Raw genomic sequence first — 17,318 nt, 5'->3', positions numbered from 1 at the left:
TTTATCAAAATAAATACTTCAATTGTAATAGAGAATTAATTAGCAAAATCTCATATTTGATTCATTTTTATGTGTTACACATTATTTAAACTGAGGATTTCAATAACAAGTGACACAAAGACTTTCATTAATTTATTAAACCTCCAGTATTTGCCAATTTTTTAATGAGACTCAAAAATAGTTTATAGTGTAGAGGTTAAATTCTAACAGAGATGTGCTCAGTTTGTGGGTGAAAATAGTAATAAAAGAATGAGTGCTAAAGCATAATTGGGATATTCAAGAACCAAATGAAAATTTAATCAGTTTTGTATAGACTCTTCATAAAATAAAATCACTTTAATATTCTCTCTGAAATTGTGAAGGATACATTACATGCAGAGGTTGTTATGGGTATATTTTATTATTTTATGGAATGTGACCCATGTTTAAACAAAAGAATTCAGTATCTTAAGTGATCAGCATTAAGAGTGTTTATCCTGAATGTTTCTAGTCTTCTATAAACTCTGACCTTGCACTTTGATACAACAATTTTCTGGCTTTATGTTTCTCCACATGGCATTTATAGATAAAATTGAATCATTAATCACTCCAAGCACTTCCTTACAGGGTCTTTGCAACAAACTTACTTTGAATTTACACAACATAGCTTTTCAAATGCAAATAAAACTTCCCACTTTTCTAAAATGTCTTTTTTTCTCACTGAAAGGAATTAGCTGTTGATATTCTCAGCTGCAAACTCCTGACAAAGTGATTACTGCCCTGTACTTGTTACAGTCACAGCCTATTACAAGTAAGAGATTATATATTCTGACCACTCATTTTCACATTTCACTGTCCATAGGAGCTAGTGAAAGATGGACCTCTGCATTTCTATCCTTTTATGTCAGTTAAAAATAATAACCAAATTCATTTTCCCCCCACAGAAGGTAATTGAGATACAGGCAATGATTCCAAGAAACACTGAGCATTTTTGTACAAGTCAAATCAGTTTCTTTTTCTGCACTCCCACTGAAAAAATGGCTCGATGATTTGCTACTTGCGTGAGAAATGTCAGAAAGCACACTTCTCTTTCCCACTAGTCCTCGGGTCACAATCCATCCATTTGCTGCCATGTTACCATGACATCATCTTTTATCATGCTTTTTTCAAGGACACAGAAACTGAATGAAAAAAGATCAAAAACATAGAAATATTTTTCTCAAAGATGTTTATTATTATATGTAAACAAAGGGCAAAATACATGTAAAATCAGAGCTTCCAATAAAAAATAAAGATAAACATAAAAAATAAAGATAAAAAATAAATCAAGAGCCTTCAATTTTAGTGTTCCAACCACTGAAGATGTTTGATTTATTCTTTATCTAAATAGAATACACTCCCCTAAATATTTGAGAGACATAATATAATTTTTTAACTGAACACAGCATTTTAATTAAAATATATGTAGTGAAGACAGTATGTACTTATAAAAAGTACAAATATCAGGAGATGATTTTGCTAAACACTTTATTTTTACTTTTAGTATCACTTTTAAAGTTTTAATGTTTTCTTATAAGGGATATGGTTCCTACCTCTTAGAGGAAAAAAAATAAGAAGGAGGGTTTCTGGGACAAAGAACATTTACTGGTTGTGTGTTGTTTAGAAACCATAAATAGCAAATAAGCAGAAAGCTACCCAAAAGTCAGATTTCACTACAGGAAACACTTGGTATTCTTTACTATATACTCTTGGGTCCACAATGAACCTCTTACAATTAACGCTTGCCAAAACTAATTTATTCAGAAAACTGCAGCTCCCAAGGAAACATTTGGTCATCAACAGATTACGCTGATTCTAATATGTTTAGGGAAAGAAAAATATAGCCTGGGGACAGCAGCATGAGCATTGGCTAAACCCACTGGGAGCAGATCTTGAAATATTTCACAGTGGTAGGTGTTTATAATTCTCAGTTAAGTATCTGAAGATTAAAAGGAATTCATAATTTTTTTTAGAATTTTTGATGCAAAAATTGTGACTTAATCAGATTACCTTAAGGTGTATCATATTTGAAAAAGTTGTTGAAAACTAATGAATAAAAATTAACTAAATATTTTTAAGGAAAAATCATCCAATACATATCATTTTTTGATCTAAATGGCAAAATTCTTGGTATTATTTTTTAAATTTAAGATCTAGAATCCTATATAATAACTTCAGAGAAACTTAACAGGCATTTAATCTAACTTTATATCTGATTAGGAATCTCTTCTACAATATTTCTTACATTAAATCATATAAACTTTTACTTCAAACTTCTGGTAAAAGATAGCTAAATTATTTTAGAAGCTGCTACTTTTTATTAATTTGAAATCTGCCTTGCTGACTCACTATAATTATTTTCTCTGGATTTATATATAGATTAAGTTTCTTACTAAAAATTTTATAGTTTTAAATAATTGATATAACTTTATAATCTGGCCCCCAAATCTTCTCCTTTCTAATGAAATATCAATTACCCTTCTCATGGCACACTGATTTCAGTTACTTCATAATTCTCTCCAGCCCCCCTTAACATTTCTCTAGTTTGTACGTTTTACTCTTAAAGTGTTCTCCTAAAAAGGAACATAGCAGAACGCAGTAGAAATGTTAATAGTTTTGCTCTAAAAATAATAGCTGAGTGTTTCTCAACATACTGTTCTACAAGGTTGTGTTCCACAAGTGATTTTTGGATGTGTTTCAGGGGAAAGTGTTCTATTATTAAATATACATGGGATGTACTGCATTAACAGGTTTCTATAAAACAGAACTTATAAAAAACTATTAATTACTTAGGGGTATCTAAGTAATCAAAGTCATAAAAACAATAGGTAGAATAGTGGTTACCAGGGACTGTGGGGGGAGGGGGAAAAAAGAGGTTGTTTAATGTGTATAGAGTTTCAGTTTGCAAGATGAAAAAATAGTGGAGATCTGTTTCACAACAGTATGAATATACTTAACATTACTGAACAGTACACTTAAAAATGGTAAAGACAGTAAATTTTGTATTGTGTGTTTTTTACCATAATAAAAAAAATATTCTATAGCACAATGTTACTTACAAATCTTCATATATATATATGGTTTGAATCATTGCCCAAACAAATTTGATCATATTTATTATTTTGTTTTCTTTGGTGTTTTTTTTTTTTTTTTTTTTTTTTTTTTTTTTTGAGGTACATATATTTATACCTTAGAGCAATATAACACACAAGATATTTTGATGAAATATTTCTGGGTCTTTATTGAAAATTAAGATTGTAAGATATTAAATGTATCTTTGTGAGAATCAAATTCCTGTGTTTCTAACTTATCATTCCTTCATGGAAAGATGATTTTTAACTTAGTTCTTTACTTAAGAGCTCATTTAGGTTTGTGCTATCCGGAAGATATGAGAACCTGCCTACTATAACTTCCTCCAAATATTTAGTAATACGCATTTAATAGTATCTAGATAAAAAGAGAATTCTGTGCATCTTGCTCAAGACTTTTTCCTTGATGGCTTTTATTTTATAAAATAACATTATGTTGTTTCTCTTTTTCAAAATACTTAAATCCACTTTCATTCAGACTATATTAGTCCATATATACTAACAGGTTATAAGAATGACTATGTCAAATGCAGTGTTAAAGTCACAGCATGTCATATTCAGACCATCTTTTGCTCTGTCTATTGGCCAATTATAAAATAAATATGATTCACTTTGCTGGTTTTCTTAATAATCACAATTAAATCCAAAATTGCCCAAATCTTATTGTCCATATCTTTGTAAATTCTTTAAAAGCTAATAAACAATTCCAGAATTCTTATTATAATATTTGTAAATAAAACCTCAATTTCTTGGGGAGAAAAATTATAAAAAACAAATGAATAGAAAATAAATGAATATATCCAATTGAATATCACAAAATAAGATTGACCTATTCAATAAACTTAATTCTACATAAAGCCATAGCACTAGTATGGCATAGCACTAGCACTTTTATATTGTCAATATGTGCTCAAAGTTTGTAATATCCCTGATACAGAAACATTTAAATTTGCAATGTTATTACAAACCTTCTTATATCTCAGGCATCACCTGACTCAAAATATGATTTAAATATATATTAACACAGTAAGATTAAAATATTACACAGAGCCAATTTATTCAGAAGATATTATTGTGAAGTTTTATTTTTAATGTAAATGTTTTATCATTTATTTCACCTGCATAAATAATGAATTTACATTGTCTTTTTAGACATAAGTCCATAGAACCCACCTTGTATTTAAACAGACTTATGAAAACTAGGAAATATATAATATCAATTCATGTTCTTTCAAAAAAGTTATTAAAATGTGTAATGGGGTCTTATTTATGCATAAAATCGTATCCTTTCTTTTTTGCTTTTTATGTATTGGAATAAAAATTAAATTTTATATTTGCCTTTTAATAGAGTTTTTAAAAACTCTATCAGAATCCATTACTATGGTGTTTTATTTTCTTGTACAGAGTTTTCCTTCTATAGTTCTTCCCTGGAATATTTGCAGCTTCTGCAATTTTGTTTTGGTTATTTCTAATTTTTAGTAAAAGGGAACAATTCTCTATCTATAGGGAAGATTGCATCTATCCTAATGAAAAATGCTCTTTCCCTCATTATATTAGCATCCAGGTCTGAACTGGGAAAATTATAAACTTAGGCTGATTTCTGATTATGGCTGCTAGTCCTTAAGTGTTGTGTTTACTCTTACCAACCTCAACAAACAGAGGACAATCACAATAAGTAAATAAGACTGTATCCACAATCCTGTGGTCCATTCAATTTATGAGACATGGAAACAGATATTTGAAAAGTGGAGAATTGTTGTTTCACAAACGTCCGTTTAAAAATGGGCCCAACTTGTGCAGGCAGGTGAATGTGGAAAACTCTGTTACAAAACAGCAACACAATCTCCCTCTTTCACTGATAAAAATTTGAAATGGAATAGTATAGAACATTCAATTTTATTATATTTTCTGTAAATATTAATTATATATTCAGATTCATGCAATTTGGTAGGAAGTAATAAATTTATAACATAATTATTAATCACTTTGACTTATAAGGGACAAGTTTTTCAGCTGTTGTGCTCTGCTGGTAGAGCTGATATAGTTTCCCTCTTGCTGTTCACCTATAATGGCAGCAGTTTAATACACCAGACTCCTCCCACCTCCACCCACCAATGCTTAACATTATTCCTCAGTTTTCCTTAGTTACCTTTATTAAACAAGGCTGGATTTCTTTTCCATTTTTGCTCCACATGCTTGAAGCATTGCTGACCTTCACTTCTATTGCACAAGATACCTGTAAAATTAATCAATCTGTCAATCCATAAATATTCATTAAATGATTGTTCTGTTTTTAGAACTCTGCTAAAAATATAATTTAAAGCACCTTGCTTTATCAATAATCATTAAGAATAATCATTATGTAAGAGACACAGCTGAAACCATTAGGTGTCATTTCGGGGGGCTCCTAGGAGCTGGGTCCTTTATGTCTCAGCACAGAAAGAATTCAGCTAGAGGCAAAGTGATAGATAAGAAGTGATTTATTAAAATAGGATACTTGTGAGGCTTATAAGCAGGCAGGCAAGCATTGCACTGCCCCAAATACTTAGTGGGTTACGTTGTTATAATCAAAGGAAGAGAGGGAAGGGAGAGAAGACCTTCTTTGTCTTTCTTGAGTAGACGTCATGCTTTCATCATCTGTTCCTCCTCCAGGTTGGGTTTTTTGTCCCTAAATGGTCAGGCTGGGACTGTCATGGCACTTTGGAAAAATTATCTCAGGTCTCAGTGCAATGAGGGTCTTTCACTTTGAAATGTCACCTTTCCATAAATGATTGCTTTTTTATGTGCACAGAGCATGCCCTGGAGGTCATTAACTTGATGACACCACTGGGCAGGTTGTAGGTCTTATTCTCCACTATTGTTTTATTGTTTTTAGCGCATTGTGCAAAGAACATGTCCTAGGGGTCAAAGAGCATGTTTTGGGGGTCATTAACTTATTGAGCTCATTGAGCAGGATGTAGGTCTCATGCCACCATTGTTTTATCGTTTTGGGCCATGTCTCGTGCTTCTGTTGCATGATTTTGTTGTTAATCAAGTTGGCTTGATTTTGTTGTTAAGCAAGCCAATCTGGCCTTGATGCTAAGCGACTTGTTCTGCTTTATGAGTCAAGCAAGCCTACGTTGTTTCAGGATTTTCCCATTAATTTCTTGAGTGATCATTAATATCAGTGTGGTCTCCCAAACCCCCTAAAATTCCCTCTCTATCTACAATCCCCTAATGGGGTTTCTAAGCTGACTATTTGATTATCCTACTCAATCCCTATCACAGCTAGGCACCTTTTGTTACCAGTGGGCATGTCCCAAAACATAACTGAGAAAATCACTGTTATTTGCATTTTTTGAGATCCCTGTTGAAAAAAGCCTAATTTTTCCTTTACCTAAAAACTAAATTCAAATGAATATTTGTAGCAAGACAGAGTGGAAGTGATTAATTGTTTAATTGAATAAGGTGAAATCAGAGTATAAATCAGAATTAAATGCAGGTAGCTTCTGTTTTATATATATATATATATATATATATATATATATATATATATATGTATATACACTATTAATAATTAAGTATAGAACATGGCAAGGAAAATGTCAGTTCCTTAAGGTCTGAACTCATAAATTGGCCTGGTGTCACCAATGCTTTATTCTATTGCTTACAAGGTCCAGATTCAAGGTGCAAGAGCATAGACCTCATTCTCCATGAGCTGAGCATGAAAAAAAAAGGAGGGGCAGTCCATGTTTTAAAACTCCACTTTAATTTTGTCATCAACAAATATCTCTTGACAACCACAATAAATTCTAATAGAGTAGTGACTATCTTTATCCTAAAATATATTATAAAAGATACTGTTGAGACACTCTCCAATCAAATAGGGTTAGATCCCCAATAATCAGGTAGGTGACACATGATTTTTCTTGCTTAGCCATATACTTTGTCAGTGGATGAATGCTAACCCAAAATAAATTAATCAGATTATCTTCTAGAAATTTGGGCTTGGGTCTGAGAGACAGTCAATTATCCTTGAAAATGGATTGATTTCAGATTATGTAAACTCAGGGATTTTGCAGAAACTATTTCAGGCTATGTGCACACAGAAAAAGTGAGATTGACTTAAAAAGAAAGAAAGCAATGAATCAAATAGGATCTAAGAAAGAAAGAGTAAATGAGAAAGAGCTTTCCAAATACTTGATTGCTAATCATTTCCAGATTCTATTTCATGAATCATTTATGCATTAATTCATATTTACTTAATTTTTCCCCTGGGCCTGACCCTGGAGATACCATGGTAAACAAACAAGACAATGTCCCTGCCTCCAGGGAATCTGCATTACAATGAGGGAGATAGTAAACAAGCAGCAGGGTTAATATATAAATAAGCATGATACTTTCTGATTGAGACAAGCCTTTGGGTTGAAGGTTGTTTTTTTAGATGAGGTGTTTGGGAGTGGCCATTAATTTCATGGTTAGCAATATATTCTACATGATGTCCTGCTTACTAGTCATAATTTTTATTATAACTTCTTGATAAAATTGGCCATAACTTTATGAAATGCAGATCAGAAGTAATTACACTGATTCAATTATAATTTTCAAACCAAAGGCTGATAAGATTAAAATGGGACTTATTCCCAAAGATCCCCTACTACATATGACATAGGAATATAATTTTTCTTTTTCTCTTTATTTCATTAAAAAGATACTGTAATAGGGAAGAACAAACCTGACTCCATATTGGATTTGTTTCTCTTACTTTAACCTTTGTATTCCATTGCTTTTGCTATTAGTTAAGAATGTTGCCTATAGTCTAAAATATACAGGATAGCGCATTCTCAAGGTCTGACCTTTAAAGGTATAACACCTTTTCATTCATATGGAGATAAAAAGTTGCAGAACAGAGAATAACATTTGCCTTATTGGAGGATTACAGGAACATCATAACCTGACCTACATGGACAGCTGCAAGAACAAAGGATTCTGATACCAAGAAGTTTGCAACAACCAACCATACCCTCTTCATTTTTAGTATAAAAGAAGGCTGAATTCTAATTCAGATAAGATGGTTCTTTGGGACACTTGTTCACTATCCTCTTGGTTTGCTGGCTTTCCAAATAAAGTCACTATTCCTTGCCCCAATAACTTGTCTCCAGATTTATTCATCTGTCCTGTTTTGAGCAGTACCAGCTTGGACTCAGTAACAATACTGTCAAAACAAAACATGTGTTTCTAAGAGCTAGGGTGTGCGGATCATAGGCCATCTGTGTTTGCTGATTGGCTTTACCCAAAGGAAAAGCAAACTGTCTAGTAACTTCATGACAGTTTCATGACTTCAAGTAGTTTCACAATTTGGGGAAAGTTGTCTGTAGTTGGGCTCCTACACTTCCACAAAAACTGAGAGAAAAGAGTGCTGTCTTCCTTGACGGTTATATTTCAAAGGGATGGCTTCCAGGTCCCTGAAAAAGACAACCCTGCTTTGTAAAATGTGCAAGAAACTTTTGAAAATATTTATATCTCAAAGGGAAAAGAAATAATTTGCAATTTTCTAAAGTAAATTCTAGAAGCAGAGGGAAGTCAGAGGCCTTGGGGTTTAGGTCCTGTGGATTCTGTAAGGGTGGAGGCTAGGAGTGAGTTCAGAGGCTTAGAGATAGGAGTAGGCTCGTCTAAAGCTTGATCAAGCAGAAGGAAATGTTAAGGTTACTTTGGTGAATACTTATTATAAAATGAGAATGGTTAGGGCGTCATGAATTGGATAGATAGATCGATAGGTAGATATTAGAGTATTAGGGATATTTATAATAGATATTATACATACATAATATTTTATATACAGTACAAATAGTATCTGTGTAATCTAATATACATATATGAGTATAGTTGAGTACACATGGATATACATATATAAGATTAAAATGAGGGTTTAGGGAATTCCCTGGCAGTCCAGTGGTTAGGGTTGTGCTCTTTCACTGCTGTGGGCCCAGATTCGATCTCTGGGAATTAAAATTCCACAAGCTGCACTGGGAGGCCAAAAAAAAAATAAAATAAAATAAAAAAAATGGGGCTTTAATCCCAAAGATCCACTAGTATATATGATATAGGAATATAACTATATTTATTTATTTATTTATAATACTAATCAAAGCCTCACTTTTGAAGTGTTCACATGATTTATCAGTTCTTAAGTATTTTAAAGAGCTTAATTATTTTCATACTCACCACAATCTTACAAAATAAATATTACTACACTCATTTTAAACAGAGAAAACTGGTTAAAAAGTGGTTAATGTAATACCCATAGATATGTAGCAAAGAAATGATAGAAATAGATTTTCATAACAGAATTATTTTACTCTGAAGTGGATAAACATAAATAGGCATCACAAAAATAAACTTTACTCACATTAAATTTAGAAACAGAAGAACAAATTTAGATATTTGAAAATAAAAATCTAAAAATTACATATATTTGAAAAACATATAATTCATTTTAAAAACAGCTGATAGAGATTTATTACAATACATATATAACTCATTATGTGAATTTGGTTTGCTGACTAAATCGAGATCCAAGTGTCTTAGGAATGAGGAGTCCATGCTCCTCTAAGGGATATGAATGAAAAAATGTTGTCTGCCATATCAGTAAACAAAGGATGTTGCAGCCATCAAAACACTACAGCCACCCTGGACCGTGAGCCCTGAGGGAACTCAGGATGGAGACAAATGGGCTGCCTGCTGCCAATCCCTCAGCCAATGCAGCTGCCTGAAACTATGCACCCTGAGGGGATTCAAGATGGAGAAAAGCAGGATGCTGGGCCTAGATAGTTAAGGTACACATCAAAGGAATGATTTCAATTGAGCCCACACCAAGAAAAGTGTTAAATCCATTAACTTGAGATATCTGGTTTTCTTTAATTAACAGTAATCTTTTGAAGTTCTGACTACGTTGTCTTTGTCGCAAAAACTCCTATATATCCTGGCTCTTCCTCTTGCCTCTTCGGAGCAGTCTCTCAGAGCTATCTGACAGTCCTGTGTACTGGGTTTAAGTCTCAGATTGTCCGCCAAATAAAATATAATTCTCAACTTTCAGGTTGTGCATTTTTTCAGTCTACAGGAAAGTTAATCTATGTTAAAGGAAAAATAAATTACAAGAAAACCTTCATTTATAAAGCTGCTTAAATAAAAAGAGTAAAAATAAAAACTTTTAAAAAAGTTTATTTATAAAATTTCTTAAGTAAATAGTAAATAGCTAAAAAACACTAAAATTTGAAAGGATTATCATGTAGTTATCTGTCATAATTTTTCTTTGCTTTCATTTCATTAAGTGAAGCTCTTCTACCCCATTAGAGAATCACTGATGGCAGTGTTCAAACTGAAAACTCTCCATGTGAAAAGAAGACAAGAAAAACTAGACATAATTTAACAAAATTTTATGGTTTTGAAAAACAATTTAAAATAGTATACATCAACTATTTAATGCAACAACAAAAACTCAGTTTTATACAGAAGCATTAATAAATGGCTAATTTACTTATCCAGAATGTTGCCACTTACTGCATCACTTGAAAATATTATTAAAACATAATGAACTGAATCAGTTTTGTTTTTCAGCTTTATAATTCACAGTGCTGAGAATATGCATTATTTTATTATTATTATAACTAATAATTACTATTTACTGAATATATCTTCTATAGAGTAGTCACACTGCTAAGTGCTTCATATACATAACTTTATTTAATCCTTACAATAACTAATAAAGATTTCCATGGGAGAAACTGGTTCTCTAAAAATGGTAACAAAAGTAATGTGGTAAACTGGAATTTACAAGAAGGTCTAATTTTAAAATACATATTATATTTGGGACAATTCTAATAAGTTGTAAGTCCTTAAAAAAATCACACAACAACAAAACAAAACATATTGTGGAATGGTTATCATTAATTAACACAAATTAAGATTGAATATCTGAGTGTAATGAATATCGGATCATCCACCACTACCTTTGGATGTTGTAGCCCTTTTAATGTTGTTGTACATATATTGACCAAATACATTACCACCTACGTGAAAATTTTTGTCCCGTTATTGCTGTATGACGAATTACCCCCAAATTTAGCATATTCAAATAATCATTTTATTTTGCTCCAGGTTTCATGAATGGCTCAAATGGCTCAATTCTAGCTTGAGGACATTTACATCATTGCAGTCAGATGTTGACTAGGACGGCAGACATCCAAAATGGCTCCCCTACTTGGCCGGGGCAGCTAAGAGCTCTATCGGGGCTGTGAATCTGCGTGCCAAACCTTGGCCTCCCCAGCCTGAGGATCTCAAGGTGTTCAGACTTCTTACATAATAGCTGCTTCCTCCAGAGTAAGCATTCCAAGAGCATGTTGGGAAGTCACAGATTACAAGTTCTGCTGCTTTCTACTGGTTACAAACAAGTCAGTAAATTCAATAAGAAGGGACATAAACCTGATCTCTTAATGGGCATTATGCCAAGGAATTTGCAAATATGTTTTACAACTTCCACTATTATGTTAAGTGTATAGTATTTTAACTACTGTAAATGATTTTTTCTTATATTTCATCTTAATTTTTTCCCTATTTGAATGTATTATATGCTTGTCTACTAACATTTGAAAACTACTTGAAAGAATAATGAATTTTTTAAAGGCATCTAAAGTGCCTAATCCAAAGATAACTACTATGTTCTTTTATGTTTCTTTCTAGTCTTACTAAGAGCAGAAAGAAGTCTAAGATTGAATTATATAAAATATTAATTACTGTGTTTCTCATTTAATGAGCATGCTGCTCAACTCGTCTTTTGGCCTCAATGGCCTGCAGGTATTAGAGTATGTCAGGTCCCCTCAGCACCCCTAGTCAGGCTACATGGAACTGGTTCCTCAGGCATTCCTCAAAAAGCCAAAACACTGGACACATGCTCCACTCTTTTCTTTCTCCCTCCTGGGAGCGGCCTCTGACCTGTCTCAGCCTTCCTCTGCTGTAGTGCAGGTGCTCTGCAGCAGCAGCATGTGGCCAGCTCTCTTTTGTTCTCATTGGTCCCCAGGCATCTAGGGTATGGTGGGCCAATCAGTGCTCTGAGATGTGAGAGACAGAAACCAGTCCTTCAGGCAGCCCCCTCTATCAAAAGTCAGCCTTGAACATTGCTCAATGTTCTCTTTTCCTCCCCAGAAAGCAGCTTGATCCTCTTGATCATATCACACTGTCCCAGAGGGAGGGAATATGGTGAGAGTGTACACAGATTTTCCTGCCAGTGTAAGTGGTTTCAAACTCAATAGGGGTGCAGGAACCTTTTAACTGGAATCTAGATTGCTCACAAAGGAAATTGGTCTACATATTGTTGAATTAGTGCCCTCATGGTAGAAAGGAGGGTTTGTGGTTTCCTTTTCCACCATCTTGCTGACATCATCTCTTGTCCTTCACATTTTAAATTAACTATTCAAAATGTTTTTATTATTTTTTTGAATTTTTATCCATTTCTAATATTGGCCTGTGTAACACAGTTGGTTTTAATTTGGGTGTATTTATATTATAATGGATATATTTACACACAAACTCATTTACTCAATAGCTCTTGTTTATTGATCAATAATTCTTTATTTCATGTAATTCTTGAATATGATATGAACTATTATAGTCTTTTCAAGTCAGTTTCATCATTTGATCTTTTCTTATGCTAGTACCTCACTTTTCAAATTATTTTGTGGAGATATAATACATTTAATATTTGGCAGACATAGTTCTAATCCTGTCTTACTTATTTTTCATTGTATTTTCTTATTTATCTACATTTCTACAGGAACTGACCTGAGATAACCTAATACTCACCTCTGTATTCTCTTTACATTTTTCACCTGATCTCAATGGTACTAACTCATAGACACAAAGCCTTCTCAGATTAGTATAGCTTTAGCTTATCTGAATTTGAAGTTATCTGTGTGAATCAACCAAGAATTCTTCTTACTTCTTTCCCAGTTAGATTATCTCTATTGAAGCAGAATATTTTCATTCATAGAAGATTTTTCTTTTAACTAGATTTCTTTTTTTTTTTTATGTACAGATAAAAATTTTATTCGTCCATACCAGGATTAAGTTACTTAACAGAGAGACAGAGGGTGGTGGGAGGTTGGCATACACAGCACCATTTACGTTGAGGGCTTCAGGAGGCGGAGCATCACTCCTACCACAGTACCATGGCCTTCATCCTCCTCCTCTTCCTCCCTCCTGAAGTGTCCCTTGCAGTCAGCAGGCCCCTGCCCCTCACTCACCAGCACTCACGTGCTACTGGGCTTCTTCCCCGCGCTGTCCCAGTACAGAGCCCACTATGTCTGGAAACATCTGTCTTTACATTCATCTGTCCACTGGGCCCTCACACAGCTCCTGCGGGGTAGCTGGGATAGCCTCCCACTGGATAAGTGAGGGACCTGAGGTACAGAATGGTGAAGTGACCTGCCTGCAGACTGACGGGGTCACGGCTGGACCTAGAGCTCAGACAGGATTTCTGGGCCTGTTTCTCTACAGCCTCCCCTTATTATGACTTCCCTCCTCTTCACAAGATTTGGCCTGTTTTTTCTGTTTACTTTTTAAAGATTTTTCCCTTTAGTTTTATTCCCAACCTTAAAGTTGCTCTTGCCCATTAGATCTGCACACTACTACCTCCAAAGTTCACCTTGACTTCTGCTCTTTAGCACTTCGCTTATCTCAAATAAATCCCTGCCTGTGTACTTTGCTACCATTAATAGATAAATATAGTACAGGGCTAACTCGTTCAAGTCCTTTCCTGTTTTCTGGAAAGTCTACCTATCTACAGTAGCGTTATCCAGTTGTAACTGACATGGACCCCTCCACGTAAGGTCCTAAAACAACTGAGAAAAAAAAAATATATATATATCTCCATTTCCGTGCCTTAAACATATGCTCCTTTAAAGCAAGGAATCTGTGTCTGAGTGTGGTGCTTATAGAAGTTCATGAGTACATTCATAAATATTAATACCGTAGAATGCTTCCTTAAGACACAATTGTTACCAGTATTTCACATACACTAATACGCTGCTGTGACTGAAGATATTGCAATCAGAATTTCATTTTGCCTTTTGTTATGCTATTCATCTAATTTTTTAGAACTGGAAGGTACAAGAAAAGTTATCTAGTACAAACATCTCATTTTAGAGATAAAGAAACCGAGGCACAAAAAGGGCAAGTGATTTGCTCAATGTAATGAACTGTGGCAGCATTAGAATCTGAGGGTTCTGACTAGATTCCAGTGTGTTCTACCTCATGCTGCTTCAACATAATCGCCCATTCATCAGAGAAGCTTGCCATCTATTCCTGCTTCCAGTATGTTCCCACTGTGGTTTGGACCATTTCTCCAGCATTGGTATTTCCAGCATTTAAGTAAGCAATCAAGCTGGCAAAATATAAAATAAAACCTCTCCCAACATGCCTGCACATTTTTTCAGACTCTTGATTAGAGGAAAGCTTTTTAAATTCCAAGTTTCCTTTTTGTACTTTCTGAAAGTACTAAATAACCACTAAGAGCTTTAAGTTAGGTTAACGAAGGCTGGTAAATGGCTTCCCTTCTAGAGTAAATTGGAAGCATGGCTCAACACCATCATATCTCCTCTAGGAAGTGTATGTGTTTTGGAGGGAAAAGGGGATGGATTTGTGGAGGGTTGGTGCTTAAAAAGAGTTGCCTATTGCAGGCCATCCTTATCCACACCACCCAACTGTTCCCAAAGCTGTTCTATTCCATCATATGCCATTAACGAGGTGAACTTCTGTCTATATCTTGTGAGAAAAAGTGACTTTGGAAAATTCCCTAGAAGAAAAGTTTTCTAGGGCTTTCCTTCTGTAACACACTAGACAGAAAAAAGGCTAACAGAGAAGAACAAAATTAGCTAAAAGCCTTTGGGAAACTGATATAATCCAAATTGTTTCAACGATGTCCAAATGGCAAACCAAAGCTAAAGATATATAATTATGCATAATCAAGGAACCTAAAAAATATGGAATGCAAAGAATTTACTTACATGTAATATTTTATAAGACAGCCAATTTCTTATTATATCAAAGATTGACATGAACCAAAACACACGACTGTGGCTCCCTGTCAGTTCTGAATTATATCCACAGTGATAAGAGACTGAGGACTAGTAAAGTGGAGGGAAAGATGGTTTGACTATTGAGTGTTTGCTAGTGGGCATGTCACAGACACAGGAGTGAAGATATAAGAGATAAATGTACTAATACGTGTTGTGTCTATATTAGCCTAATGAGCTAAAGAGAGATTTAAAGAAATGAAGATTGTAAACTCCAGGAAGCAGTCAAGTTAAACTAGTAGATTCAAGCAATGAGGTCTTGGTATACAAGCTTAATTCTATATCTTGTCAGCTCACCCCATATCTTGTGCCTCACCCTAGCATGACCTCGGCCAAGGTCATATGCTTTAATAACTTCCATGTGTATAGTGCTTGTAAACTTTTAAATCCTTTCACATCTATTTAAGCCATCTGATCCTCACAACAACCCTGTGAGGTAGGCAGGTTGCCCCCTTTTAACAGCCGAGGAAACTGGTGTTGAGAGGTAAACTAAATTGTCGCACATCAGTGATGAAGCCAGGGCTAACTAGCTCTCTGGACTTGGCTACTTCCATTGTCTACCAGGCCACCACTCATGTTTCTGAAAGGTCTTTCAACTAGTGAAGACGCTTGGGAGAAGCAAATATATTCTTACCCGTCTGCACCTTAATGGTCCATCCACTCTTTTTTTTTCTGAAGACACGGAAAAGGAGCCAGGGTACCAGAAGGCAGCTGTTGGACCCGGGCCTCTGCCAGAGAAGGAAATACACCCTTGTGTGATCAGATAACTTTTGGTGTTTGAAATTAACCTCTGAAGCAACTTTTCAAGCCCTAGCTGAAAAGCACCGGTTGCCTCTTCTGCCGCTGTGGCCGAGCGTCTGACCGTGACCACAGCATCCCTGCGCAGCTCGTTGGCAGGGTCCTGCTGAGCGCTGGCCTCCTCGCCAATGGCAATCAGCCAGTCCAATTTTTCTTCCTCCCACTTTGAAAGTTCTCGTGCCAATCTCCTGTTTTCTGCCAACTTGGCTGCAATAGTCCTGGCCACTGACCACCTTCTTCACCTCGCCCACCTGGGAGGGGGCTCACTGGTCAAAGGCCCATCCCCACCAGAAACAAAAGGAACTCTGGAGGAGGAGACTGGAGGCCGCTGTGCCGAGGCCACCCCGGGAGTGTTTCGGCCGGAGCTGGTGCAGGGGCTGGGCTCACCAGACACTCCCAGTCTGGTCATGGGGCTGCTCTGACAGGGAGCAGCTACACCTCTGAAAAGGTGGTGGGAGCTGCTGTAGCTAGGGGTTCCTTGAGAGCTCCCTGCACCCGAGGATTCATCCCAGGAGTCCTCAAGGTCACTGGTTTCTCTCATCTGGTCACTGATCCTCAGTTGACAATCCTCCTCTGATTCCTTAACTGTTTTCAAGGTAGGTTGATGATCTGCTGCCTGAGTCCTTTTTGCTCCCAGAATGCTGGTTCCTTCTTCCCCTGGGTTGTCAGGGGCTGCCAAGTTCTGATTACAGTGCTGGGTCCAAGCAGCCTCCTCCATTAAGTTGTCTGCGTCAGTCACTCTCTGATTTCGGAGAAGGTGATCCAACGTATCTATAAAAGGGACAGTGTGGTGGATCACCCATACTTGTGGCGTGGGCCACATAGGCCTTTAAATATAATGCCTTCAGGACTTTGAACTTGGAGCGGCACTGACTCTCGGTGCGGTAGAAGCCTTCCTGCTGCGTCCGCTTAGATACAGCCTGTTAGACGTCTGCATTGTGATGTACGGTCTGGAGGCGCTGAATATACTGTGCCTCACCTAGTATGGAGAGAAGTGTTGGTGTCTCCTGTCTGGACCACCGGATGACTGCACTGCTATTGGAAGTGGTCATAGCGGACTGCGAAGGAAGGCTAGCTGGAGGAGGCTCCTGGGCAGCAAGGTGCTGATCTGAAGGTGTGGGGAGGCTCTGTGTGCTCCGGTCTATCTCCAGGAGCCAGCCGATTCTTCCCTCTCAGGGCTAATTGCTGAGAAGCCAGGTCCAAGGACCGCATTTCTGGCTTCTGCCAAGGATCTTCTTTACTTTCATTACTGTATTTGAAATATTCCTTATTCTACTTTGTTTTGCTGCCAATCCAACAACCTCTT

The 17,318-nt window shown here is 35.8% G+C and overlaps 1 protein-coding gene across 1 annotated transcript; it reads right to left on the bottom strand.

Annotated features, from left to right (window-relative positions):
- Window positions 1–15,806: 15,806 nt before the first annotated feature.
- On the bottom strand, window positions 15,807–17,064 carry LOC103009406 (myb/SANT-like DNA-binding domain-containing protein 7). Its single transcript, XM_028165074.2, is given in 2 exon segments — window positions 15,807–16,784; window positions 16,786–17,064. Coding segments are annotated over 2 exon segments (1,257 nt in total).
- Window positions 17,065–17,318: the final 254 nt, after the last annotated feature.

Source organism: Balaenoptera acutorostrata, chromosome 18 (genome assembly GCF_949987535.1).
Source record: "Balaenoptera acutorostrata chromosome 18, mBalAcu1.1, whole genome shotgun sequence".
NCBI lineage: Eukaryota > Metazoa > Chordata > Mammalia > Artiodactyla > Balaenopteridae > Balaenoptera > Balaenoptera acutorostrata.
Note: the sequence above shows the minus strand (reverse complement) of the source record. Positions and strands in the feature narration are given on the sequence as shown.